The sequence below is a fragment of the Ranitomeya imitator genome, chromosome 6, assembly GCF_032444005.1.
Source record: "Ranitomeya imitator isolate aRanImi1 chromosome 6, aRanImi1.pri, whole genome shotgun sequence".
Taxonomy (NCBI): domain Eukaryota; kingdom Metazoa; phylum Chordata; class Amphibia; order Anura; family Dendrobatidae; genus Ranitomeya; species Ranitomeya imitator.
The window spans coordinates 94,490,575-94,517,946 of record NC_091287.1 but is presented as its reverse complement, the minus strand read 5'-3'; the positions used below and the strand labels follow the sequence as shown (position 1 = coordinate 94,517,946).

Genomic DNA, 27,372 nt, shown 5'->3' with positions numbered 1-27,372 from the left:
AAGGGTTAATAAACTTCTTGAATGTGGTTTTGAGCACCTTGAGGGGTGCAGTTTTTAGAATGGTGTCACACTTGGGTATTTTCTATCATATAGACCCCTCAAAATGACTTCAAATGTGATGTGGTCCCTAAAAAAAAAATGGTGTTGTAAAAATGAGAAATTGCTGGTCAACTTTTAACCCTTATAACTCCCTAACAAAAAAAAAATTTGGTTCCAAAATTATGCTGATGTAAAGGAGACATGTGGGAAATGTTACTTATTAAGTATTTTGTGTGACATATCTCTGTGATTTAATTGCATAAAAATTCAAAGTTTGAAAATTGCGAAATTTTCAAAATTTTCGCCAAATTTCCGTTTTTTTCACAAATAAACGCTGGTACTATCAAAGAAATTTTACCACTATCATGAAGTACAATATGTCACGAGAAAACAATGTCAGAATCACCAGGATCCGTTGAAGCGTTCCAGAGTTATAACCTCATAAAGGGACAGTGGTCAGAATTGTAAAAATTGGCCTGGTCATTGACGTGCAAACCACCCTTGGGGGTAAAGGGGTTAAATCACCCCCCTTTCATCCCATTCAAAATAAAATAGAAAAAAATAAAACCTACACATATTTGGTATCGCCGCATTCAGAATCGCCCGATCTATCAATCAAAAAAAGCATTAACCTGATCGCTAAACAGCGTAGCGAGAAAAATATTCGAAACGTCAGAATTACGTTTTTTTTGGTCGCCGTGACATTACATTAAAATGCAATAACAGGCGATCAAATGAACGTATCTGCACAAATGTGGTATCAATAAAAACATCAGCTTGGAACGCAAAAAATAAGCCCTCAACCGACCCCAGATCCCGAAAAATGGAGGTGCTACGGGTATCGGAAAATGGCACAGTTTTTTTTTGTTTAGCAAAGTTTGGAATTTTTTTCACCACTTAGATTAAAGAGAACCTACACATATTTGGGGTCTGTGAACTCGTAATGACCTGGAGAATCATAATATCAGGTCAGTTTTAGCATTTAGTGAACCTAGCAAAAAAGGCAAACAAAAAACAAGTGTGGGATTGCACTTTTTTTGCAATTTCACCACACTTGGAATTTTTTTCCCGTTTTGTAGTACTTGACATGGTAAAATCAATGATGTCGTTCAAAAGTACAACTCGTCCCGCAAAAAATAAGCCCTCACATGGCCATATTGATGGAAAAAATAAAAAAGTTATGGCTCTGGGAAGGAGGGGAGCGAAAAACGAACACGGAAAAACGGAGAATCCCAAGGTCATGAAGGGGTTAATACCTTGTGATCATAGTTTTTTGGCAGTATGACATTTGTTAATGACTATGTGAAAATCTTCACAATGAACATGATGTGACTGAGAAGTGTGAATTGATCGTAATATGCGCAGATCCATGGCAAACGCTTCTTGTTGATTTGACAATCCTCAGTACAGTTCATTCGGCTTTTTTCCATGGTTTGTGAGTGCGGCTGGATAACCCTATTTATCGGCAGGGTGCTGCATGCAATATGCGCCATATGGAAATTTAACCAATGTGGAAAGCCGGATCCAGAACAACAAGTGGAAAACAGTCCGACTGTCATCCAGAAAAACCAGACCATTTTCTGCCATCCGTAGGTCCGTGTTTTCTTTTATAGATACATACGGCATCTGATGTAAAAACAGGTAAAAACATGTAAAAACATCAACAATGTCATTAATAATAAAAGGTGAAATACAGTTTTCTTAATAATTGCAGAGACACAGATGTCATACAATGTTAACCCCGTATATGACCCATTATTTTTCAACTCATTGACTTGTAATGGGAGCGCGTGATCCAAAATGCGGATCAAAGTGGTGCGTGCTGCGGCTTTTTACAGTCAGACCATCGAGAAAATCGTTCATATGAGCTACTACATTGACTTCCATTGGTCAGTGTTCTGTCTGTGTGTTATCAATTTTGCGTACGGACAATACTGATTATATACTGGTGTGAACGAGCCCTTAGGCCACGTTCACACGGTCAGTATTTTACCTCAGGATCTGTAAGCCTAAATCAGGAGAGGAACAATCAGAGGGAAAGAATAATAGAAACATGTTATCCCTTCTGTATTTATCACCCACTCCTGGTGTTGACTTACAGATACTGAGGTAAAATACTGACCAAATACTGATCTCCAATATCAGGGGCTATTGCTCCACACGGGTTACAGGGGTGCACTCAAGTGCAAAAAAAAAAAAATTCCTATAATATTATTACAGGTTGGGACTTTTCTGCTTTCTGACAATATTATGTGAATTTTGCTATTCATTTATTTTTTATTTGCACACACATATAGAGCCAGTAAGTTCCTTAGTGCTTTACACACACCGTCACATATATGACTCCATTATCCATACCTGTATTTCTTGCTACTTCTGCTGGTATTTCCGTTTCCCACCATTAGAGGCTGGCAGCCCCCTCATTCTGCTCTGGACCCCTATGGATTCTAGTTACACCTGTGAAGTCTCTAATGACTGCACAGCGCCAGAATCCCTGTGATCTCCAGCTCCATCTACTGGACAAGTGCGAGATTGCACCTAATTGTGTTTGTAGCAGAGGCAGCTGTGCTCTCATGTGAGCAGTATAATAAGCCGCTGCCAGCCACTGCCTCCCTGCTGCCGCCTGGAGCTATGGAGGTGAGGCTGGGCTCTGCTGCCGGCTATGGCCGGCCGTGTGTAGTGTGAGGGGGGCATGTAAGTGACGCAGCGGGGGTGATTTCCTCATTACACTTAATATTGTGGGTTATAGGTAATTTAGTCACCAAATATACAATTGGTGGAAGAAGGTTGAACTTGATGGAATGAGGTTTTTCACTCTATGTACAGTAACTAAAATAACTAGGTCAGCAGGAAGTGGTGAATAAACCACATATAGAGTAGTTGCTGTAAGGCTAGGTTCACATTGTGTTAGTGGGTGTCCGCTAATGGAATCTGTTACATGGTGAAATTGTCACAATTAACGTCATGTAACAGATCCATAAGCGCACCCATTGACTGCAATGTGCTAACGCATCGCTAACGTATACCATTTTTGGCATGCGTCAGCAATGTGCTGTTGGCTTCGGACGGACCTCGAACGCTGCTTGTAGTGTTCAGGGTCCGTTCTTCGCTAGCGCAGATAGGGGATCTGCGCTAGCGGGATTGCCAAATGCACGCTACTTTTCCTGACCTGAAATATCAGGTCATTTCTGTGCCTGGAATTTTTCTCCCAATTTAAGAGTATATTATATGCAAAGTGACTGGTGCCATTGATAGTTGTGACTCGCCAGATCTTCCTACTAACAATAAAACCCCTCTTCATGTCAATGGAGTATTAAATTATGACCCCTGTGATACGTGAGGGTAATACAGTGTAAATATCAAAACTGGCTGCAGAGGGAAGGGGGTCAAAAATGTAGGTGAAAAGTTCCCTTTTAAGACACTTTGCATGATGGTGGTACTGTGAGCTGCAGGCCTCGTTATGTCCCAGGAAAGCGCTACATGTTGGTGGTACTGATCAGAATATATTATAATTTGTGACCTATCATAATGTGGTGTTTTTTAATGTGGGTGGCATAGAAATGCACGATTCACTTACAACTAAAGGACACTGATGCAAAACTGTACAATTCAGTTGGACTCATGATTTATGCAAGTATGGATATGTCAGCAGGTCTAAGACTTGTTTTCAGTATACAGACTATATCTATATATCTCAATCCAGCACTTTGGCTTTAAAAGCGTAACGCTTTATTTCTATTATCTTAAGACACATTGGAACAGAATACTCCAAAACATATGTCCTGTGCCCCTATCTCTCCATGTACCCATACAGCAGTATTGTGGCAGTTCAGTTTGTAGATACTTTAGGCTGGATCAGGGCCGGACTGGCCATCTGGCAAATAACAGAAGGGCCTGTCTGGTTGTGGGCCGCCTTGTCTGCTACAATATTAACAGAATTGTTGTTCTCAAGACACCCATATTAAGAGTTGTGATGGAGCACAAAGTGGCTGACTCCATCACTTACCCCAGCAGGCCAATAATTGCCTTAAATTGTCGGTCATCCACTTCCATCTGGACGTCCTCAAATCCCACAATCCACTGCGCCACACTGGAAGTTCACCGACCGCCGTAATGGAATACCCAAGTGATAGGTATTCCAATATGGCACCTGCTGGTGGTACCGGGCCCTTGCGCAGTACCACCAGCGAGTCATCGACGGGGCTGCTGAGGTAGAGAGCAGGACGGCCAGCGGACACATGGGAGGCAGAGGGGCACGGCGATTGGAGAGCGGAGCTGTGCAGGGAGAATGCAGGATGGCGATTGTAGAGTGGGGCTGCAGAAGTGTGGTGGTAGATGGACAGCTGGGCTGCGGAGCTGCTGAGGGAGAAAGCAGGATGGCCAGTGGACACGGGGTATGTGATAGAACACAGTGGGACGGTGGGTGGACAGTGGGGTTGAGATTGCGGGTCAGTGGGTGGAGAGCAGGGCTTTGGAGGGACAAAGCGGGGCTGCGAGTGGAGAGCGGGGCTGTGCACATGGGGGCATAGATTCTAAATGTTGCAAAGCCTACCCCATCGCGACATTACCGTCCTCCCGATGTGATGGCATCGGGCCTCCATATAGTTAGAAATGGTGGTCTTATAGTAAATCTTCCTTTCCCCCATCCAGGGTAATATATCCCAACTGGTTCATGGGGATGGGGACAACATGGGTCTGTGTGATTTCAAATGCCAGGGCTGAATTTCTGCCCCAGTCTGTACTTAAGCAGGATACTGATATGTCAGCTTGTAACAGAAAAAAGCCTGGCACCAAAGTCACCTGTTGCTGTAATGATCTGTAAGCTCAGTGGATCCACACTGTTATGTGGCACAGACTGGGTGCTCACTGGAAAAATACAAAACCTCAGTCTAGAGAAGGAGAGACAGGTGGCACTCAATGTACTTGTGAGAAAAAAGTAAATGTTATGTCCTTAAAAGCATGGAGATGGGGAGAATTATGGAGGAAAGAATGAAGACGGCCGTTTCGTGCTTGCTGCGCTTCAGCAGTTCCTGTGCTGATGGCTTATGTCATACATGGGAAACTGAAAAAGTGATGGCATTTTACCTTGCATACAGCATTTCTGATTCAATTAAGTTTCCTGGAATTTTTATGACCTTTTTCTATTGGAATAGGAAGTGATAAGTTGTCTGGGTTTCTGTAGCTTGTTCTGCTGTCTCCTCCACCACTACATTTACCACAACAATAACTGTTTAGACTTCTGTGTCCTCATCTGCATTGTGTGGGTGTTGTCTGCACCTTGTCAGCTGAAAATCTCTAATGGGCTGTAGGCTGCCATTTTATAACACAATCAACATGGGCGATGGTGAGTGCGTCCGATGTTTATCGGTCGTCCGACAGCACCACAGAGAGGGGATCTGCCCTTCAGGAACAGGAAACCTACAGATGCATAAGGGCAGCATCTCTCCCACGCATCAGTTGGTTTCCTGTTCCTGGAGGACAGGATGCCCTACAGATATCTGCAGTTTAATCTGTAAATACCCAGGCCGGCTGTCCGACTCGGGTAGTGAGGGGGTCTCCTACCTCGGGCAGTGTGGGTCCCTGGAAGTGCCACGGTGGGTCTGGGTAGGGTTCCATGACAGTGAGCAGTGCAGAGGAGCAGAGTCCAGAGGAGGTCTGTCTCCAGATGCCAGTGAAGGTGAGTATTTTCTCCCCCTGGGGGTCCGTTCAGTCTCCTGGTGCCTCTACTACCCCTACATCTGGTCATTGTCCTCTGGAGGGGCAGGGCTTGTGCGGCAGGGTTGGTCGGCATCGCCGTGCCCAGGCTTCCCAGCACATCCCTGTGCGCTCTTTCCGGGACCGGAAATGATGTGGTGGGACCGGAAGTGAGACGCGGGCTGGCTTCTGCTGTGAAAACCACTATGCTGCGGCCAGGGGTGGAGTAAGGGTAGCCAGGGTCCTGGGCTGTTCAGACACTGTGGGCCCCCCCGGTCATGTGACGGGGGTCATGATATACCCAAACCAGATTATTCCAGAAAAATGGCCGGGCCCTACTCTACTGTAACCTATTAAATATTTGTTAAAATCTGCAATACAATTTAGGTATATTTTGACCAATAATATCACATACAAGGAACAAATACCACCGCACCATGACCAGACCACATATTACCACCACTTGGTGACCAAATAGCACATACAAGGGACAAATACCACAACACCACTTCCAGACCACATATTACCACCACATAGTGATTGAATACTACAATACTGATCAGTAATAAAAAAACAAAAACAAAACACAATGCATCACAAGTGCCAGTATTCACAGGAGATCTGTACTTTGTATGCAGTGTCTGTGTAGAGGTAATGGAGAGCACTGGTAATATTATACACAGGAGCTCTGTATACAATGTACAGGTAATACAGTGATCACTGGTGACATTGTACACAGGACCTCTGTATATAGTATACAGTGTAGTGTCAGTGTATAGGTAACACTGACTCACCAGTGACGTCTCTAGGTGAAGTCCTTCATCTTTAATCCAGCACAGACCGCTATAATTTCTTCCAGCCAGGACTCGTTTCTGCAGGAAATAACAGTTATCTCGAGCTCCGTTTGCTGAACACATTACTTAATTTCTCACAACTTCTACATTACACCACATGAAGAAAAAAAGCGATATAGTATCACTCTGCACAGTAACAGGACCACCCCCCATTTAAAACAGTGTCCTCAAAAAATAAAATATACATCACTGCAGTAATAATATCCCTTAATTAGACCCTATGGTAATAATATTCCCCACCCTGGCCCCGTTTATCTCATTCCTGGCTCCAGCCATATGTTCTCGCATCCTTCCCTCATGAGTATCCATTCTGCCCCATATGATCTCCACATCCTGCCCCATCCGTCTCCATCCTGCCCCATGATACAATCTGCCCCCGGTGTGTCCAGCATCAATCTGCCCCCGGTGTGTCCAGCATCAATCTGCCCCCGGTGTGTCCAGCATCAATCTGCCCCCGGTGTGTCCAGCATCAATCTGCCCCCGGTGTGTCCAGCATCAATCTGCCCCCGGTGTGTCCAGCATCAATCTGCCCCCGGTGTGTCCAGCATCAATCTGCCCCCGGTGTGTCCAGCATCAATCTGCCCCCGGTGTGTCCAGCATCAATCTGCCCCCGGTGTGTCCAGCATCAATCTGCCCCCGGTGTGTCCAGCATCAATCTGCCCCCGGTGTGTCCAGCATCAATCTGCCCCCGGTGTGTCCAGCATCAATCTGCCCCCGGTGTGTCCAGCATCAATCTGCCCCCGGTGTGTCCAGCATCAATCTGCCCCCGGTGTGTCCAGCATCAATCTGCCCCCGGTGTGTCCAGCATCAATCTGCCCCCGGTGTGTCCAGCATCAATCTGCCCCCGGTGTGTCCAGCATCAATGTTATTGAAAAACAAAACAAAACAAAAAACAGTCTCCTCACCTGACCTGTGCGCTCCAGCAGCGAGCTCCCTCCAGCAGCGCACACTCGCCGGTGACTGACAATGACATCAGACGCCGTCAACGTGGGTGCTGCGCCTGCAGCTGACATCAGCTGCCAGCCTCCAATTGGCTGGCGGCTGTTAACTATTGATGTGCGGGTGCGCACCCACACGTCAATAGGAAACTGCCGCAGGCAGCGCCGGAAGGGGCTTGGTGAGCAGATGAGATGGGGCCCGATGCGGGGCCCCTTTCTGCCTACCGTGTCAGGGGCACACAAATGGCGCCAGCAATCTGTGCAGTAGCCCAGAGCCCCCCCCACACCACTGGGCCCTGGGCTACTGCACATATTGACCCTCTGATAATCTGCCCCTGGCTGCGGCCATGTGCAGCAATGGAGGGGTCGGCCGACGGCGCCGTACCCCAGCTTCCCGGCGCATCCCTGTACACAGTCCGGTACCGGAGGTGACACGCAAGGGGCGGAGTCGGGACTGGAAGTCAAACGCCAGCTGGTTTCTGCTAGGAGCACCGCTGTGCTGCAGCCTCATGCAGCGATGGGAGCGGTCAGAGGCCATAGGGGGTGGGGAAGTGACCGGCACTGGGTGGCTGGCCACACACCTGCACAGGATCTGGGGGAAGGGCTATATATAGCCAAACAGAACGCTGCAGGGCTGCTTGTGAGCCCATCTGCAGCTATGGATGAGCCAGAAGCTGCCATCTGTCTGCTGGAGCAGGGCAGAGCCTCAGAAAGGTCCATTGCAAACCCCCAGCCAAAGACCCGCAGATGCCTTAACCAGCCCAGTGGCAGATCTAAACTGAAGGATCCGGTTCGCTCCCCCAGTAATCCAGTACCTACCGCTACTGCCTGGTTAAGAGATCTTTGTGAACGCACCCTGATGCAGTTTTTTCCTATGTTTATTTCCTTAGGGGAAAAAATGCGCTGGTAAAGAATAAGGAATGCGCACTATGCGGTTGCCCTTTGCCAGACGCCTACCCTAAAAGACTGTCAGTTGTGTGTGCGACAGACGGTAGGGAATAAAAAGATGGGACATTGTGTAGTGGTAGCATCAGTTAAATATCACAACTCAGGGGTAGTAGCTGGTCAGTCAACACCAATAGACCAGATTTTGGAATTCTTGCAAAAGGGGTTGGATATGGGGTTATCCCCAAATACTCTTAAAAGTACAGGGGTCAGCCTTAGGGGTCCTCTTTGGCTGCAACATTGCTGAAAATTACTGGGTCAGGAGACTCATCAGGGCAACAAAACGGTCTAGGCCAATGGTGAAGAATAGGGTCATGCTGTGGGACCTAAACCTAGTCCTCTCAGGCATGAGGCCCCATTTGAGCCAATCTCTTCAGCCTCTATTAAAGACCTGTCTCTTAAAGTAGCTTTCCTGGTGACCCTAACGTCGGCGTGTGGGATAGGCAACATCCAGGCGTTATACAGGGTTCCCCCTTACATGCAACCTAGAGATGATGGTGATACTGTCCCCTGATCCAGCATATCTTCCTAAGGTAGTGTCCAGATTCCACAGAACACAGGAGATGGTTCTTCCATCTTTCCTCCCTAATCCTACTAATAGGGAAAGGAAACTACACACTTTAGATGTAAAAAGATGTATCTAGCAGTGACTGATCCTTAAAAAATGGATAACGCCCTATTCGTGTCCATCAGGGTAGCAGGAAAGGTCATAGAGCATCAAAATCTACATCAGCTAGATGGATCAGGGAGGCTATTTCGCTGGCATACATCTCAAAAGGCAAACCAGCGCCTGGAGGTCTAAAAGCGCATTCCACTAGAGCTATGGCGGCCTTGTGGGTGGAAAGGTTGGAGGTGTCTATCAAATTTTTAAGGCTGCTACTTGGTCTTCTCCAAACACTTTCTATAACCATTATAAATTGAACCTGGGTGCCTCTTCTGACCTCTCTATCGGTGTATGGGTGCTGCAAGCCGTAGTCCCTCCCTAAAACAGTTACTCTGTAATTCTCTCCATGGTGCTGTCATGGACGACCGATGGTCTGTTACTCACCGGTTAATGGTGTTTTTCAGAGTCCAAGACAACACCCGTACATACCCTCCCGTCTTCAGTTCTGGGTGTACACCTCTTCCTTTGTTTAAATAATTCACGGTAGTGAATAGTTAGTAGTTGTATCGTTGCTTATTAAGTATGCTATTAACCTTGGTGGTCCCCTTGTGCTTTGTAAACTAACTGATGCGAGGGAGAGGTGCTGCCCTTATGTATCTGTAGGTTTCCTGTTCCTGAAGGGCAGATCCCCTCTGTTGTGCTAGCATGGACTCTGAAAAACACTGTTAACCGGTGAGTAACTAAGACTTTGGCATGCACCCATAAACTTGTATGGGTGAGTGCGATCTGATTCTCGGCTGCACCCCCAGCATGCTGAGATCTTCTCATGCCAAATCTGCATGAGAAAATAATGGCGGATCTGCACTTCCTCATAGTATAGCATTGGGCTGAGGGCTATCTGATAAAGCATCGGACAGCACGCCGCCATGTTATGTGCTCATGTGAGTGAGCCTTCTGTGCTTTAGTTTTTTCCTTCTGTTCTTGCAAGAGCTGTAACTGTCTTTCTATCCACATACAAACCGAAAGGGAAAACTCCTCAGTTGTTTTTTTACCTGGCAATGATTCTCCAGGACAGGGATTACAGCAGTAACAAGCAGTATTATTTTTTTAAATACAATTCTCCTTGTTGCAATTTTCCTTGCCCTGTAACTTTATTTTCTTAATCAATAAATCTTGGTTTTTGCACCTCTAGCAGCTGTTACATCACAAAACAATATACAGCAAATGGGGTCGCCTTCTGACCTTGAGGGGGGCACTGTGACAAGGAAGTCGTGAAAAACGGATATAGTTGAATTACCTGGAGCAGTAGTGGAACAGACTTCCAAAATTGTTTGGCCTTTGGTACACACCTGGCCTAGTTCCTTATAGTCTGACTGAAAACTTCCTGATCTGCACCCACTCTGCACTTCCAAGGCTGAGGAGCAACAAAAGCCTAACGGGACAAATTAATCCATAACGACTATGTTCACATTTTATTTTTAGACAAATTAAAAGCTGCTTTTTACTAGAAAAAAACAATTTCTGTAAACTCATGCACACCCAACTGAATTGAAAAACTGCAGTGTTCTTGTATCTGCAGCATGTCAATTCTATCAGCATTTATACATTTTTTTTTAGACTTTTTTTTCCAGTGCATTTTTGATTAACTTTATTAAACATACTATAGACAAACACATACTCCAAACAAAAAACCTCCAACGAGCACAACCCAGCTTCTTTAGGCTAAGTGCCCACGATCAGGATATAGCAATGTTTTACGCAGCGTCAAATAGAAGCATAGCAGGCATGTGATTTCTATTAATCCAGTCCACTGTGCTTGTAACCTAGATCGCAGCGTTTTGGATGCAGTGCAGGTGAGCGGTGTCCAAACCACTGCTACTCTGGCTCGTGGGCACACAGCCTTACTGCCAAGAGAGCAGGTTTTGCCTGCAACCCTACAAAACATGTGAACATAGCCTTAGGCCAGTTTTGCACATCCATTTCTGTGGATCTGCTACTAAGCCTCATTGTTGGCAAGATGGGAAGACATCTTTAAAGGGTTTGTCCACTACTAGGACAGTCCCTCCTTAAACTAAATGTTCAGATCCCGATAAAATAACCAAGCCTATACTCCTCCCATGTCGGCAGCGGTCCAGCAGAGTTGGCACCTGTGGTCTTGGGGATTGTGATGCAGTGAAATGACACGTGGTGATCGGTGCTCAATTGGCGCTGGCGTCAGTCTTCACCTACAGACACTACTGAACATGAAGAGGAATCCAGGGATAAGCTGCATCTTTGGCTTCCTCCAAATGTTCAGTTTGTACAAAGGTGTAGACAGTGACCCCAGCGCTGATCGGGCACTGGCAACATGTGGCACAACTCCACATCACAGCCCCAGGGAGAGCAAGTGCTTACAGCATGGGTTGAGCACTGGCATGGGGGGCGGGGGTGTATAGGCTGTTTTCAGGACTGAACATTTAGTTAGAGGTTGTCCCATTAGTGAACAACCCTTTAAGAAAGGAGTTGCTTGCACAGGGCTTTCAACCTGGGGAAGAACAGCTGATGCGTATTTGAGCCATGGCATTGGTATGTGCAAAATGTATTGCTGGATGTGCTAAAAAAAAACTGCTAACTTCATGTGTTTCATGACCTAAGCTGACATAACTTTATCACCTACCTACTCTAGGAGTAGAACTGTTGTGTTGCAAATCCACTGTTGATCAAAAGCCGCTTATTTATATTTTTGGTTGTACCTGTCCCGTACACCTTGTTCACAACTTTCTAGACTGAACTTGTCCTGTTCACACACAGCTGCAAGTTATTCCCATATTCTAGGCAATGTCGTGAGCTTTCCTATATGCTGCATTACCACATTCTAATAAGAGGATTTTCTATTGGAAATCCCTGCCTTCTGCTACTGCAGATCTTGTGTGCAGTCCTGGTACTGTGGTTAATTTGCTAATAGAACTATTACAACACTTCGCTGACACCGGCTTCTCAACTGGAGTCTTTTTTTCTTAATGCAGAATAACAAGGCGGGTTGTTGTGGGCTTCTTCAGACCTTGAGGCTGGAACCTGCACCTTAGCTGGTGAGGCTGCTATATTCCTCTGATGGGTGTTATCTGTATCTTTTTTTTTTTTTTCTTCTCTTCGCCATGACGGCACCCACATAAGAGAGGAGATCCACACCTAAAAACAGGAAACCCTATGGAGATAAAAGGGGCGGTCCCTCTCACTCTCACAGTTGGTTTCCTGTTCCTAAGGGAACTCATGGAGAGAAGAGGATACCTAGCCTGGATGCCACTTGCGCAGTTTACCTTAAGGACAGCAAGGGCTCCAGAGCTGGGAGCAGCGTCGGGGGTCCTATCGTCAGCTCCCCCCTTTGCTGGCAGGCACCATGAGGCCAGGTTTGGGGTGTGGCCTGTGGAGGGCAAAGCACACACAGGTAAGCGCGTCGCCATGCTCGGCAGGCATACGCGTGGTCATTTGGCCCGGTGTCATCCCCCAGAAGTGAAGCAAAAGCTTCTGGGGTGAACTAGGAGACGGCGCTTGCGCCCTTATGGCACCCAGCTGGGTGTGCTGTTCTTTGGGTCTGTGGCCCAGCAAACTCTCAGGTAGTTTGGGATGCACCCTTCAGGACTCCCTTCATATGCCTTCCTTTAGCCATCTCTCTATGCTGGCTTTCCTCTTCTCCTGCCCAGCGCCTTACCCACAGTGTCCCAAGTCAGCAGCCATGAACCTGGTCGGGCGATGTTCTGTCCCCTGGATTCTCTATGGCTGCCATTTTGGCAAAGTATGGGTGGATGAGACTGACTCTTGCAGAAGCCACAGCCTCCGGTTCCTTAGCTAGACTTTCAGTTTCTCACTAAGTTGGGGCTGGTCCCCTGACAGTGACTTGGTCCCTCCGATTCTGCATGCGGGCCCCACAGGTTGCTTCTGCACTTTCCATGCCCCTAGGACCCCTTCTGTCTTTCAGGGAGCTTCTTTCTATCTCCATTTCCACTTCTTCTGTTCTGTCCATCAGGAGCTGCAGACCTCCACTTCCTCCTTCTCACTCACTCCCCCCCCCCCCACCCTGATTAGCTCCTCCCCTACTCTACCTATCCCACCCCTCCCAACACCCATTCCTATCCAGCCTGGGATGAGGCATTCCTCCCTAAGGGTATACCCATTTGCCCCAACTGAACTGGTGTGTTGGATGTGAGTTTGTCCTGGGTAGTGCTCCTGCAAGAGTGGATACACCATTAGATGCGGTATAGTACCTCTGTGGCGACTGGACCCCAGGTGCACCACATCATTTGTAACCAACACTGCCATCATGTGGTTGGATGACCACATGCAGGGCCGGACTGGCCATCGGGCACTTCTGGCAAATGCCAGAAGGGCCTGTGGCAGTAGTGGGCCGCTCGCCAGTGCAGACACTCCCCTCACCCCCCCACCAGTGCCAACTCTCCACCCCCCCACCAGCGCATTTAACTATACCGACGAGACACCGGTACAGTTGAATGCAATGGAGAGCATCCGCTGTCACTCACTTTCCCATCATTCCCCACTCTGCCTCTGACACTGCGGGTGCACGATGACATCATACCATCGTGCACCTGCTGTGTCGGGCAGACTGCAGCTGAGACCGGAGCCAGGAGCAGCGCAGGGCCTGAGGAGAGGGGAATTTTTTTTTTTAAAGATCATGGATTAACTGGATAGATAACTGGATTGTGGGGCTATTGGGGAGGCTGTATTACATTCTATGGGGGCTGGCTGTATTACATTCTCCGGGGGCTACATTATATTCTATGGGGAGCTGCATTATACTATGAGGGCTGCATTGTATTCTATGGAGGGGCTACATCATATTGTATGGGGCTGCATTATGCTCTGAGGGGGCTACCATATATTATATATGCAGGGGCTGCATTATTTTCTCGGGGGTTACATTATATTCTGTGGGGTGGCATCATACTATGTGGGCTGCATTATACTGTATCGAGGACTATGGGGAAGGGAATACATTATAATATAAGAACTATGAGGTGCATTATACTATGGGAAATGAATTGTACTACTTGGATGACAATGGCGGGGCATTATACTATATGGAGCACTGAGGAATGTATTATACTATTTGGAGGACTGAGGAGTATATTCTATTATATGGAGGACTGTGGCAGTACATTATACTATATGGAGGAGTGTATTATACTATATGGAGGATTGCAGTGTAATTTAATATATGGAGTATCTCCCCCACCTCATTGTAGATTGTAAGCTCTCACGAGCAGGGTCGTCTTATTTTGCTTTAACTATTGTATTGTTAATGTTGTTACTTATGACTTTTGTGTTTGAAACTGTTAAACTGTAAAGCGCTGCGGAATATGTTGGCGCTATAATAATAATCTTTATTTATATTATTATTATTATTATATGGAGGACTGAGGAGTGTATTATACTATATGGGGGACTGAGGTGCACATTATAATATATGGAGGACTATGGGGTGTATTATACTAAACAAGCAAAATGCTGCCTATTCATCCAGTGATTGGATTGTTTGTGGGAACAGAAATCCTTGTTCTCAGCAGCACATCACCGGTGTAAACTGGAGATGTGCTGCTAACATGATACTGTATGGGGACAGATTGATCTAATTGTGATTGTTCTGTTCCCTTCATTCTCTCAGTTGGTGTTATAAGGCTGGGAAACAAGCGAATGACTTCAGTATTGATCACTCGTTTAGCAGCCTGAGATCGGCGCATGTAAATACAATAGAAATGCTTCGCAGGGAGATGAGGCAAGGATGACTACCGTTGTAGATGGCGCCTGGGAATAGTGCTAACTCTACTACTTTTTCAGCCATTAGAGCATTTAATTCTGATATGTGTAATAATTTTTAGGGTTGGTCAGCTGCATAATGTCAGCTATCAATCCATGGTGTAAGTAATGGAGAGGTGTCGCGAGACCGAGCGACTCTGAAGAGCGGTGGCAGTAGTAACAGTACCGCTCTTAACAGTTGCCGAGCTCCGTGCAATACCCAGAATATCTGAAGTGGTGACGTTACTGATGTCGTCGGGTCTCGTGCTGCGCAGTGGAACCAAAAGTGGCTGTAAGCAAAGTATATGGAGCATCAGGATGAGGTTCCATAGCTTTGGTCGTCTCAATCCCTTCATTATCTACGAGATCCAGTTATGTAGGTAAAGTAGCGGCTTTTCTTGGTGCTGCAACTAAAAGCAATAATTAGGACTAAGCTGTAATGCTGGATACAGCTGTAATTATGTTATATAGTGTTACACTCCCCTCACTACTTGTAACCTAAAAGTGTACAAAGATATTATACGTCACCATGTGACAAGTGGGCCTGTGTAACTTCAAATGCCAGGGCTGAATTTTAGTCCCAGTCCGGCCCTGACCATATGCCATGCTACTGACATTTTTATTTTTTGGGCCATTGGAGGGGGGACCTTTTACACCTAATTGTTTATACTGTAGTGCAGTGATTTTCAACCTTTTTTGAGCCGCGGCACACTTTTTATACTTAAAAAATCCCGAGGCACACCACCAACCAAAATGGCACAAAATGGTGCGTCCAGGTTTGAGATGAAAGTCTGCAGTCATTCTATGTGACTGCAGGCTTCTGAATTCTCACAGCGCAAGCACTGCACACTTTCAGGATTCTCCCTTGCGGGTGGCCAGAGTGGACGGTCATGACAGCACAAGTATGTGATTTGGATACTTCTGGCCACATTCTAACTAGACGTGTCCGGCCTCAGTCAATTCATTTTCATTGAATGAGGCCACACATGTCTAGTCAGCATGTGACCGCATGTATGTAAATCACCAACATCAGAGAATTATGATAGCAGTGTGCACTGTGAGAATTCAGAAGTCTGCAGTCACATAGTATGACTGCAGACTCATCACAACCTTGGACATCCCCTTTAATGTTCCTAACAAATAAAAATGAGAATTAGTATCACAAAAAAAACACATTTACATCCAGGTACCTGATAGATGACGTTGTTTGTGGAGTCGCCTCTTTCTTTTCATCTTCACCTTGTCCAGATGCCATGATGACTCTTCTCATCCACCGGCAGAGCTCGTTTCTGCAGACTTCCATCTTCTCCTGTCTTCTGCAGCACATCCCGACACAACACCCTTAAAGATAGCAGTGTTATTATAATGCTCCGGAATAACAATATCTGCCCTAGGCTGAGCCCCTGAGTAAATAATTGCCCCTCACTTTATTCCCAGCACATAATATGACCCTCACTGTCCCTCTTATGGTACATGCTATCCACACTACCCTCTCTCTTTTCTATACTTCACACTGCCTTCTCATACGGTGTCCCTCATAGAGAGCCCAGTCTCTCTACTGTGCCCCTTCATTACACTCCTCCTACTTGGCATACTGTCTCCTCCTGGCTGTTACCCTCACACTACTCAGTATCTATTATGTGTCCACTCACACTTTCATCCCCCCATACTGTCTGCACACATTTCTAATAGCCTCCTCCTGTACATCCCCCCCCCCTGCTAACATACCCCTTTGCTCTCTCCATATTTCCTCCTCACACATTCCCCCCTCACACATTCCCCCGACTCCCCATACTGTCCTCACACATCAAATCACCGTTGCTCCCAGTACTGTCAGCACACATTTTTCCCCTCGCTACTGTGTCCACCCCCATCTCCCCACTCACCCCCACAGAATATATCCACTGCCCTTCCGATAGAATAAATCCATCCCCTTCCACAGAATAAATGCACCCTGCCCCACACATGCTAAATAAATTCCAGCCCCCCCCACGTACACACTGAATAAATCCCCCCCCCACACTGAATAAATCCCCCCCACACACTGAATAAATCCCCCACACTTAATAAATCCCCCCACATACTCCCCATAAACCCACCCCATGCTGAATCTACGGTGTCTTCAGCTCCACAGCACAGGAGCACTTACCACCAAGTGTCTTCTGTCTCCTGCGCGCCGGATAGTGACGTCAGCAGCGTGATCACATGACTTGATCACGCTGCTGGCGTCACTCTGACCCAGCGGTCAGAGCCTGAATTGTACTCGCAGCTGGTAGATGTCTGCGAGTACAATTGATCTCCGGGAGCCGGCACGCTGCAGCTTCTCTGTGCCGGCTGTCAGCTTGACAGTCGGCACAGAGAACAGCCCGTTCCCCGTGGCACACCCGACCATGTGTCGCGGCACACTGGTTGAAAAACACTGCTGTAGTGGACATCTTGACACCTGTGGGGTGGCAGTTGAACTATGCTGTGCCACCCCCTTCACCAGTGTAGCAGGAGGTGCACTCATAGCAGTGCAGGAATGTACAGTGTTTTGGGGATAAGGAAGCTCTCATCTACACCCACACCACTATGCCTGGCACCATGCCGGCAGTAGTGACTGAGTGGCTGCTGCACATGAACCAGTGTTGGCTCAGTGCTCCTAGCTTACAACCCATGGCCGGCTGCACCCACTGCTCACGTTGATTTGTCATTCCTGATTTAATTCCATGCTCATGAAAATGACTTGGTAGAATTGGGAATGCATAATTTTGTTTTTCCTTTTGGAGTTAAAAGCATATTCTTTATCTCTAACTTTTGAAGTGCTTCCTCTGCCTTTGCTCTATTAAATGGAAGAGGATTTGCCCCCTGAGACGGTGCTGCTTGTTCTTGTTGAATGTGTTTTTCTTGCAATCTTATAAATGGTTTCCTGGCTGTTGTGTAAAGGCAACTAATGCAATTGACTATCTTTATCCACACCCAAGTATGGTACATCCAGCTTTGATGTAATTTAAAAAAAAATAAATAAATACATAAAAAAATAATTAATTTAAATAACAGATTAGTTGCATTAAACATGTTATGTTTAGGTTCAAAATGTACAGTATGAATAAGGCGTAATCTATGCTGAATGGAAGTGTTGTAACCACTTGGTCCTGAGTGAGGTTCAGATTCATCACATTTCTAGTACATCTTTGTTTTTCCCTCCAGAGAACCAGAATGGACGGTCTCAGACTTCTGACGCTTGTGTTGGTGGTGGTTAACCTGGGATCAGGACATGTTAGGAGTTTCTTCAGTCATCGGATTAATGGAGAGAAGGTTCCTCCAACTAAAAAGGATCCGGGGAATCCTCTATTCCTCACTCCTTATCTGGACAGTGGGAAGATCGATGAAGGTGAGGAACAATTGTCATTTTCCTTGAGTTCCCCATATTTAGTACTTGTGTTTTTGGAGGCATTAGTTAAGCAGAATGGGAGCAAACTCTGAATCTCTTAACTATATTGTGCTGCTCCAGCAGTTGCCAACCTGTGACACTACAACTCCCAGCATGCTGTGCCATCAGTTTCACACCGAGAGCCAGACTGCTGTTCAATGCCAACCATCTAGACACACAGAACATAAGATCAAAGGTGGCAAATGACAAACCATTCCTGAGAAAACGGATGAAAGGTTTGAGATTAAAAAATTGGCTGAAGGGGTGAAAAGCCATAAAATGGCAAATAACCATTTATTACCTGATAAATTCCCTGCAGCTGCTCTGTTGCTTCCTGGAGGTCTTTGCCGTGCAGCAGTGATGGCTGCAGTGGTACTGTGCCATACCCTGCTGAGTCTGTTTTTTGCTAAAATGTTGCAAGAACTCAGGTGTGCACTGCAGGCAGAGGTCTGCAGTACATGTGTACAACAATTTTAACAAGTCACAATTGATGAATTAATCCAAAAAGCCTAATCTGCCCACAATGACTTAATAAGGTGCAACTGGGGAAAAACACCAAAAACTAGACCACGGTGCAAATGCAATAAATTTTGTGGCCAAATGTTTTTTTCATGAAGGCCAGGAGTCCAACTTAAAGTAGCTGGTACTGAAAGACCTTAATCACTTTTTTTTTTCTTTTTTTTTGGCAGACCACAAAAGCAAGATCTAGTAACTAGTAAGGGGCCTTCCTACAAATCCTGTCTTTCAAGGCAGCCACCATGTAATGTCACACCACCCCCTCATTCATGTATACCACTATGAATGGCAATCAATGTAAATCTGAATAACACAAGGTCTCATAGGTTTTCTGATCTGTATGATTTCTCTTATATTTGCCTGACAAGTAATAACTTTAATTTCAGCTCGGGAGTTGAGCCTTGTAGGAGAACTGCCAGGAGCAAATGTGAGAAGTTACTCGGGATACCTCACCGTGAACCAGACCTATGACAGCAACCTCTTCTTCTGGTTTGTCCCTGCACTGGTAGGAATGGAATCTGCCTTCTCTATTTTGACTCCTGCATTTCTTCCACTTCTACGTTTTCTTGCCAATGAAGCCCCAGCTACAAAATGCTATAGAACTCCATGGTGTATGTGGCCACTTGACAGGTATTGTGGAAATGCAGGCACTGGATTATTCAGCTCGCTCACCTGTATATCACCTCACTAGGACAATCACTAGAAAATTAGACCATTGATAGGACTTAAAAGTCTTATAATTTTTGTTTTTTTTGTTTTTAGTTTGGGTTTACTAATCTGTTTAGGACTCTGTAGAGGATTACAGTGGTATATGTAGGATGTTTGCCACAACCCCCCCCCCCCCCCTCGTTACACAGGTTGTGCAATTGTCATGTTACCATTACTACATGCATACATCACTAGGACCACTGTCACGGGGTCCTTCTCCAATACCACACAATCAACAGAGCTAGAGTATAGTAAACAATTCCAAGACCTTTATTTAGGCAAAAATACGAAAGGTCCATATATGATCCACCACACAAAGGATAAAATAGTCCAGAACACAAATGCAGTTCAGTTGCAGTTCAGTAACAGGATAAGTCTAACAATCCAGCAGAGGATGGCGTAGCCCATATTCTCTTCCTTCTCACTCATCTGTTGTGTCCACATTCCACACAGGACTGTGTCCCTCTCCTCATTCACAGGTAAAGGTACCGCCACACAATGATATCGTTAATGAAATCGTTGTGACAGCAACCAACGGTCAGGCCCCAGCTGGGAGATCGTTGGTCACTGGGGAAAGTCCAGCACTTTATTTTGTCGCTGGATCTCCCGCTGACATCGCTGAATCGGCGTGTGTGACGCCGATCCAGCGATGTCTTCACTGGTAACCAGGGTAAACATCGGGTTACTAAGCGCAGGGCCGCACTTAGTAACCCGATGTTTACCCTGGTTACCATTGTAAATGTAAAAAAAAACACTACATATTTACATTCCCGGTGTCTGGTCATGTCCCCCGCCGTCAGCTTCCCGCACTGACTGGTGAGCGCTGGCCGTAAAGTACAGCACAGCGGTGACGTCACCGCTGTACTTTACAGCCGGCGCTCAGTCAGTGTGGGAAGCTGAAGGCGAGGGACATGACCAGACACCGGGAATGTAAGTATGTAGTGTTTGTTTTTTTTTTACATTTACAACAGTAACCAGGGTAAACATTGGGTTACTAAGCGCGGCCCTGCGCTTAGTAACCCGATGGTTACCCGGGGACTTTGGGATCGTTGGTCGCTGGAGAGCTGTCTGTGTGACAGCTCTCCAGCGACCAAACAGCGGCGCTGCAGCGATCGACATCATTGTCGGTATCGCTGCAGCGTCGCTTAGTGTGACTGTACCTTTAGTGGGGTGGGTCGCAGGGGCTTATTCTTTCAACAAGCTAGTTCAATATGTCATTAGCATATTAGCAAACAATACTGTGGGGGCTGATCAGATGGCAGCAACAACCATTCATCAATTAGCAAACAACTCCTTCTACAAGAGAAAACTATGACAACAAGTAAAATAGAAATATACAGAAAAATGATACCCACATAGCATATCACACCATCACAACCACCATCAGTACATCAACTGTAATGTCAGGTCAGACAATATACATTTGTATCTCATGAACCTACAACTTCCAGTACGTCCCTAACAATGGTAGGAGATACTGACAGTTGTTGCGATTTGTCATCTGAATGTGGGTGATACAGGAACCACTGTAGTGATGAGAATTAGTCAGCATCACTAACATTTTATACATGACATTGTTTGTCTTTTCTTAATCTGGTCCAGACCCCAGGAGTACGTTAACAGCCACAGCTTATTTCAGACTATCATCTTTTCTGGTGTCGTGCAGCACATCCCTCACACAAAGCCCTTAAAGGGAACCTGTTGCCCTTTTTTTTTCGATTTGAGATAAACATATGGTGCAATTGTGCATGAGCTCTGCATTACAGCAGTACCTTTCATATCCCCCAATTCCCCACCTTTCCTGAGAAAATACCTTTGTAATCTCTCCGTTTTCCTATGTAAATTACCCTGGTCCGCTGGGCGGGGCCTAGTCACCATTTCTCCCCATCTCCTGCCTTGCTCTACGCATTAATTTTTCTACTTTCCTCCGTTGGCGTTATTTTCCTGCTCCTGTGCATTGAAGTGGCCTCTCGCGTGCGCAGTAAGTTTTGCCGAACAGTGGGTAAAGCATAAAAATCATTATTACGCATGCGCAATTTTACATAACATTCTGTGCCTCGGAAGTCTTGCCATCCAAAGGGGCATAAAACATAATGAAAAATGTGGGCGTATGTGCAATAGTGATTTTATGCTTTGACCACAGTTGGGCAAAGCATGCTGTGCAGGCGCTAGGGGCCAATTCAATGCGCACGCACAAACTGTACGGGATCTGTGCCTCTTTACGTCAAATGCCGAGGAGTGGGGGGGGAGATGGCAAATAGACCCCACCCATCAGACCGAACCAGGGTAATTTACATTAAAAAACGGAGAAATTACAAAGGTGTTTTCTCAGCAAATGTGGGGAATCGGAGGATATGAAAGGTACTGCTGTAATGCAGAGCTCATACACAATTGCACCATATTTTTATCTCAAATTGTAAAAGGGTGACGGGCTCCCTTTAAATAGCAGTGTCATTATAATGCTCCAAAATAAAAAAAAATTCTACCCTACATGGAGTCCCTGAGTAAATAATTGCTGCTCGTGTTCCCTGCTCAAAATGACACACTCCACATTACCCTCTCCTTGCCATGCTGGAGCCCATCTTCACTGTCCCCCTATACTACTCAGCATCTACTGCACTCATCACCCCCCACCCCTTATCAGCATACTGTCCCTTTGCTGTGGCATCACACTATCCCCCCTCCTCTCCATACTACCTCCCCCATACTGCCCAGTCTCTATTCTGTGCTCCTCACATTTTTCTCATCCTATATGGTCTCCTGACACATTTCCCCCCCCCCCCCCCACTCCATACTGTCTGCACCCATTCCCCAACACCCTCTCCATCCGGCCAAAAAAGGGGGAGAGAACAGGGGAGTCGGCTAGTGTTTCCATACTGTCCATGCACGTCCCTCTCCATTCGATGTACTTGCATTTCTTTTCCCTTGCTCTAATTACTTTAAATCTTCACTGTCTTCAGCTCCAGTGGAGCACTTGCCACACAACTCCTTCACATATGCAGTGCCGAGGAGTGACGGCAGCAGTGTGGTCACATAAAAAAAGAATTGGATACACATCACTCCGTACTCAAGTAGGTGCTCGGGGAAGGATACCACTCCCTCAATACATATCAAAAATTGCATCACTCATATGATAAGCAAAAAAGTATATTCAAGTGAAGCAATCCCAGAATCCATAACATTTCGGTCTTACATTTAGACCTTCATCAGACTAGGACCAAAACAGAAAATGAATAAACCGGTGCATCAGTACATGCCTTCCACACAATAAGGTACAAAAAGAATATATATTGTATGATCACACGAAGGTGCAAAGCATAACATTATATGGTATACATGAATATTCCAAAAGTAATAAAGATGAATCCAATGTCACTGACTGATAAATCACCAAATAATCAAACATATAATATAATTTATATAGCGCCAACATATTCTGCAGCACTTTACAATTAAGCGGGGACATGTACAAACAATAAATTCAGTACAAGCTAAGACAATTTAAACAGTGACATTAGGGGTGAGGTCCCTGCTCACAAGCTCACAATCTACAAGGAAATGGGGGGACACAATAGGTGAAAAGTGCTTGTTATTTCAGGTCTGGCAATTATAATAAATGGGGATTTTCATATAAAGCTGCATGATCCGGTCATCAGCCCGTGTGTATAAGTGCAATAGTCAAGTATCAAGTGCAGTTATCGTGTGCATGTAGGGTGTGGAGACAGATGAATAGTAGGGTGCAAATTCAAAATAATACTTGGAAGGAGGGAACAGGGCAAAGTAGTTTACTGAGTAGTTGATGTGGTAGGCTTTTTTGAAGAAAGTCTGATCGTCTGGGAAGAGCATTCCAGAGAGCTGGCGCAGCACGAGAGAAGTCTTGGAGACAGAGATGTGAGGTTTGGATTACAGGGATGTTAGTCTTGGGTCACTTGTAGAACGGAGGGCCCCCTCCTCCCCGGACATTACAATGGGGCAGCGGATGCGTTGAAAAACTGCATCCGCCACCCCTGTTCAAATCTTTCACAATGTATGTCAGCCTGATGCATTGCAATAGACCCGTACTGACGCAAGTGTGAAAGTAGCCTAAGGCGGTGCAGAACTGTGGAGAGCTTTGTGGGTGAGATGAGTTTATACTGGACCCTGTAGCAAATGGGTAGCCAGTGTATAACATACATGTGGAAATTAAGCCATGTGGTCAGTTGTATAGCCACTAGTTTTTATATGGTACCATAGCGTGTGGTTATACAACTGACCGCATGGCTTAATTTCCATAGTATGTATTATACTATATTATGTTTGACTATTTGGTGATTTGTCAGTGATATTGGATTCATCCTTATTACTTTTGGAATATTCGAGTATACCATATAATGTTATGCTTTGCAACTTCATGTGATCTTGTGTTCTATTTATCTTTTTTATTCTTAGTCTGATGAAGGTCTAAATGTGAGACTGAAACGTTATGAATTCTGGGATTGATTCACTTGAGAACCTTTTCTCCATTATGGAGTTTGAGCAGCAGATGGCGATGTCTTACTACTTATAGCGACATGATGCTATTAAGTCTTGATATTGATGCTATTTGCTTTGTCAACTCTCCATTCTAAAGACGCACTTGCTTTGTTAGTGGGTGCATAGTTTTACTGACATACAAACACCTGCTTTTATGTACCACAAAGGTAAGTTGTTGTTGGCTGGAGTCACACATGCAATTATTTGAGCCAAAACAAGGAGCTTGGTCAAAAGAGTTAAATGACACTGTTCTTCTTGCTAGATTCATCATGTTTTACTTTATATTTTTTTTTGTCCAGTAGAAAACATCTACAGCATGGTATAGTAATTAATGGCTTCTTTTGGTGCAACAGAAGAATAAGAACACACCGCCATGCCTTACTGTGAACTTTCTTCTTGTATCCCCCTCCCTATAGCTCAGTCCGGAGTCTGCCCCAGTTTTGCTTTGGCTACAGGGAGGACCAGGAAGCTCATCCATGTTTGGCCTCTTCGTGGAGCATGGACCTTATGTTGTGAATAAGAACCTGACATGTAAGCGCTTTTGTTGGAATAAGTTTAAATGCAACAACTCCATTCCTGTTGTAGTCTGCATTGAATGTCTATGAGTGTTCATTTGTCAGCTATGCTGTGATTGTTAAAGTTTGTACAAAAAGGTCAGAGGACTCTCACTGATTGCATCATTCTGCTGCTGTTTCCTTCACAGAGAGACATGTGTTACATGGACTAGATTATATCGGTAGTTACTGTCAAAGCTTTCTTATTTTTGTTCCAGTTCAAGCTGCATATATTAAACACAGTTTGCCTTACGTTGGATTCTGCTGCTTATATGAAGTAACACGCGCTGCTGTGGTAATACTCCGGCTAACAGGTTATGGGCCCAGCCACCGGAAAGTAAATGGTAAAAAGCCCAGTCACCGGAATAAGCAGCGAGCCAAGCGCAGACAGCACAGAGGAACCCCCGGAATACAAGGACACCGGAACGCAAAGGTACCGCAGTGTACAGAGCACCGGACAGCGCAGCTTAAAGGGCCAGTAACAAAAAAAAAAAAAAAAAAGGTACAAGAGACAAGAATGTCTACAGAAAGGAATGCAGTGAAGTACACAGTGCCAAGTCTCACAAATCACAATTACAGCTCCTGGAAATTCAAGGTAAAGATGTTACTTATAAGAGAGGGTACATGGAAATGTATTGAACAGCCTGTGCCTGACCCAGTACCGGGTGATTGGCTAGAGACTGATCAGAAAGCACAAAGCACTATTTCCCTCAGCATAGATGATAACCAGATTGTACATGTATGCAAATGTGATACTGCAAAGAAAATGTGGGAAGAATTACAGAAAGTGCATGAAAGGTCAAATCTCAGCAATAAGCTATATCTTATGAGAAAGCTGTATCAGTCTAAATTAAGTGATGGCCAGCATATGCAGGACTATATCAGAAACACCCTAGAGATTGTGGAGCGCCTAAGGGGTATTGGTGAAGAAATTAAAGAGTTTCATGTTGCTGCATTACTATTAAGTGGTCTTCCAGAAAGTTATGACACGCTTGTGACTGCATTAGATGCCAGACCAGATGATGAACTCACACTAGAATATGTGAAAGGGAAACTTGCAGATGAATACAAGAGAAAGTCAGAGACTATTAGCAATAATATATGCAAAGCAGAAGCAGCATTAAAGACACAGTACTTTTCTAAAGCTCAGAGTCATTTAAAGGAAACTCGTGAATGTTTTGTCTGTAAAAAGCCTGGTCACCTTAAAGCAGACTGCAGAGTGTGGAAAGCAAGAATGAATCAGTTTAAAAAGCAGGACAGTCATCAAAAGGTTAAAACAGCTGTAAAGAAGGAAGATGCATGTATTGCGACTGCATTTGGGGTCAGCACAAGCCCATATGCAAACCATGTTTGGTGTATTGACTCTGGAGCGACTGCTCACATGACACGTGATAAAGATTTCTTCATTAATCTAGATGAAAGCAAGTCTGAAAAGGTAATTTTAGCTAATGGTCACTATATGACATCAGAAGGAATAGGAGATGGTTATCTCCATTGTCAAGTTCAATCCTCAGCACAAGTCAGAAAAATCCCAGTTAAAGACGTGCTGTATGTTCCCAAACTTGAAAGTAACCTTTTATCTGTAAAGAAGCTTGCACAACAGGGAAATATAGTTACATTTAAGGATGACAGATGCATCATTTCAAAGAAGGGTCATACCCTTGCCGAAGGAAAAATCAAAGATGAACTTTATCAGCTGAAATGCAATGAAACTGTTTACAGTGCTAGACAAGATTTTCATAAGGACTGTATTCATGTGTGGCACAGACGCCTAGGCCACAGAGATCCAGAAGCAGTAAAGAAACTAGCTCAACTTGCAAATGGTATTGCAATCAACCAGTGTAATCAAACAATGAAGTGCACAAGTTGCCTAAAAGGGAAAATGTCCAGAAAATCGTTTCCTAAAGTAAGCACTACTAAATCTGCACAGATACTGGATTTGATACATACAGATGTGTGTGGTCCAATGAGTGTTCTTACTCCCAGCAAGAAGAGATTTTCTCACATTCATTGATGATTATTCCAGATATACTGTTACTTACCTACTTCAAAGTAAAGATGAAGTTCCACAGAAACTTGAAGAATATCTTGCTGCAGTTCTTAACAAATTTGGAAGAATACCAAAGGTACTGCGAGCAGATAATGGAACTGAATATACAAGTGGTAAAGTGCAAACCATCCTGAAAAAGAATGGAATCGTGTTCCAGACAACCGTTCCATACAACCCAGAGCAGAATGGCACAGCAGAGAGAAAGAACCGAACTCTTTGTGAAAGTGGAAGAAGTATGCTATTTGATGGAAACCTACCTACAACATATTGGGGAGAAGCCATCATGACTGCTACCTATCTTCAAAATCGACTGCCAAGTAAAGCTACAAGTAAAACTCCATATGAGCTATGGAACTGTGAGAAGCCCAACCTGAAGCATCTCAGGATATTCGGAAGCAAAACTTTTGTGCATGTTCCCAAAGAAAAACGTTCTAAGTGGGAATCTCATGCAAAGGAAGGAGTTCTTGTGGGGTACAGTGAAACTCAGAAAGGATACAGAATCCTGCACCCACAGACCAACACAGTAACAATCAGCAGAGATGTAGTGATTGATGAAAACTCAGTATCGCTCAAATTTCATGAGGTTACGCAAATAATTCAACCTAAGGAACAAGAATTTCAGTCAGTGATTCCAGACATTGAAGAGAATCTCAAAGAAAATACTGAAGTCTGGATATGCTCTGAAAGTACTGAAAAAGAAACAGAAGAACCAAGCCAACCTCAGGAGATCAGAAGATCAGGAAGATCAAATAAAGGAAT

General features: G+C 45.1%; 1 protein-coding gene across 3 annotated transcripts in view; it reads left to right on the top strand.

Annotated features, from left to right (window-relative positions):
• The window catches only part of LOC138642034 (probable serine carboxypeptidase CPVL), a 133,790-nt gene that overhangs the window by 45,996 nt on the left and 60,422 nt on the right, over positions 1–27,372 (top strand). For 2 of the 3 annotated variants that reach the window (XM_069729928.1, XM_069729925.1), the window contains exons 2-4: positions 18,051–18,234; positions 19,176–19,294; positions 24,426–24,540. In XM_069729928.1, coding sequence (XP_069586029.1) covers positions 18,060–18,234; positions 19,176–19,294; positions 24,426–24,540 — 409 coding nt within the window. In that variant the 5' untranslated portion in view covers positions 18,051–18,059. Of the gene's footprint in view, positions 1–2,661; positions 2,677–18,050; positions 18,235–19,175; positions 19,295–24,425; positions 24,541–27,372 lie in introns of those variants that run through there. The other variant, XM_069729927.1, reaches the window with a different exon arrangement.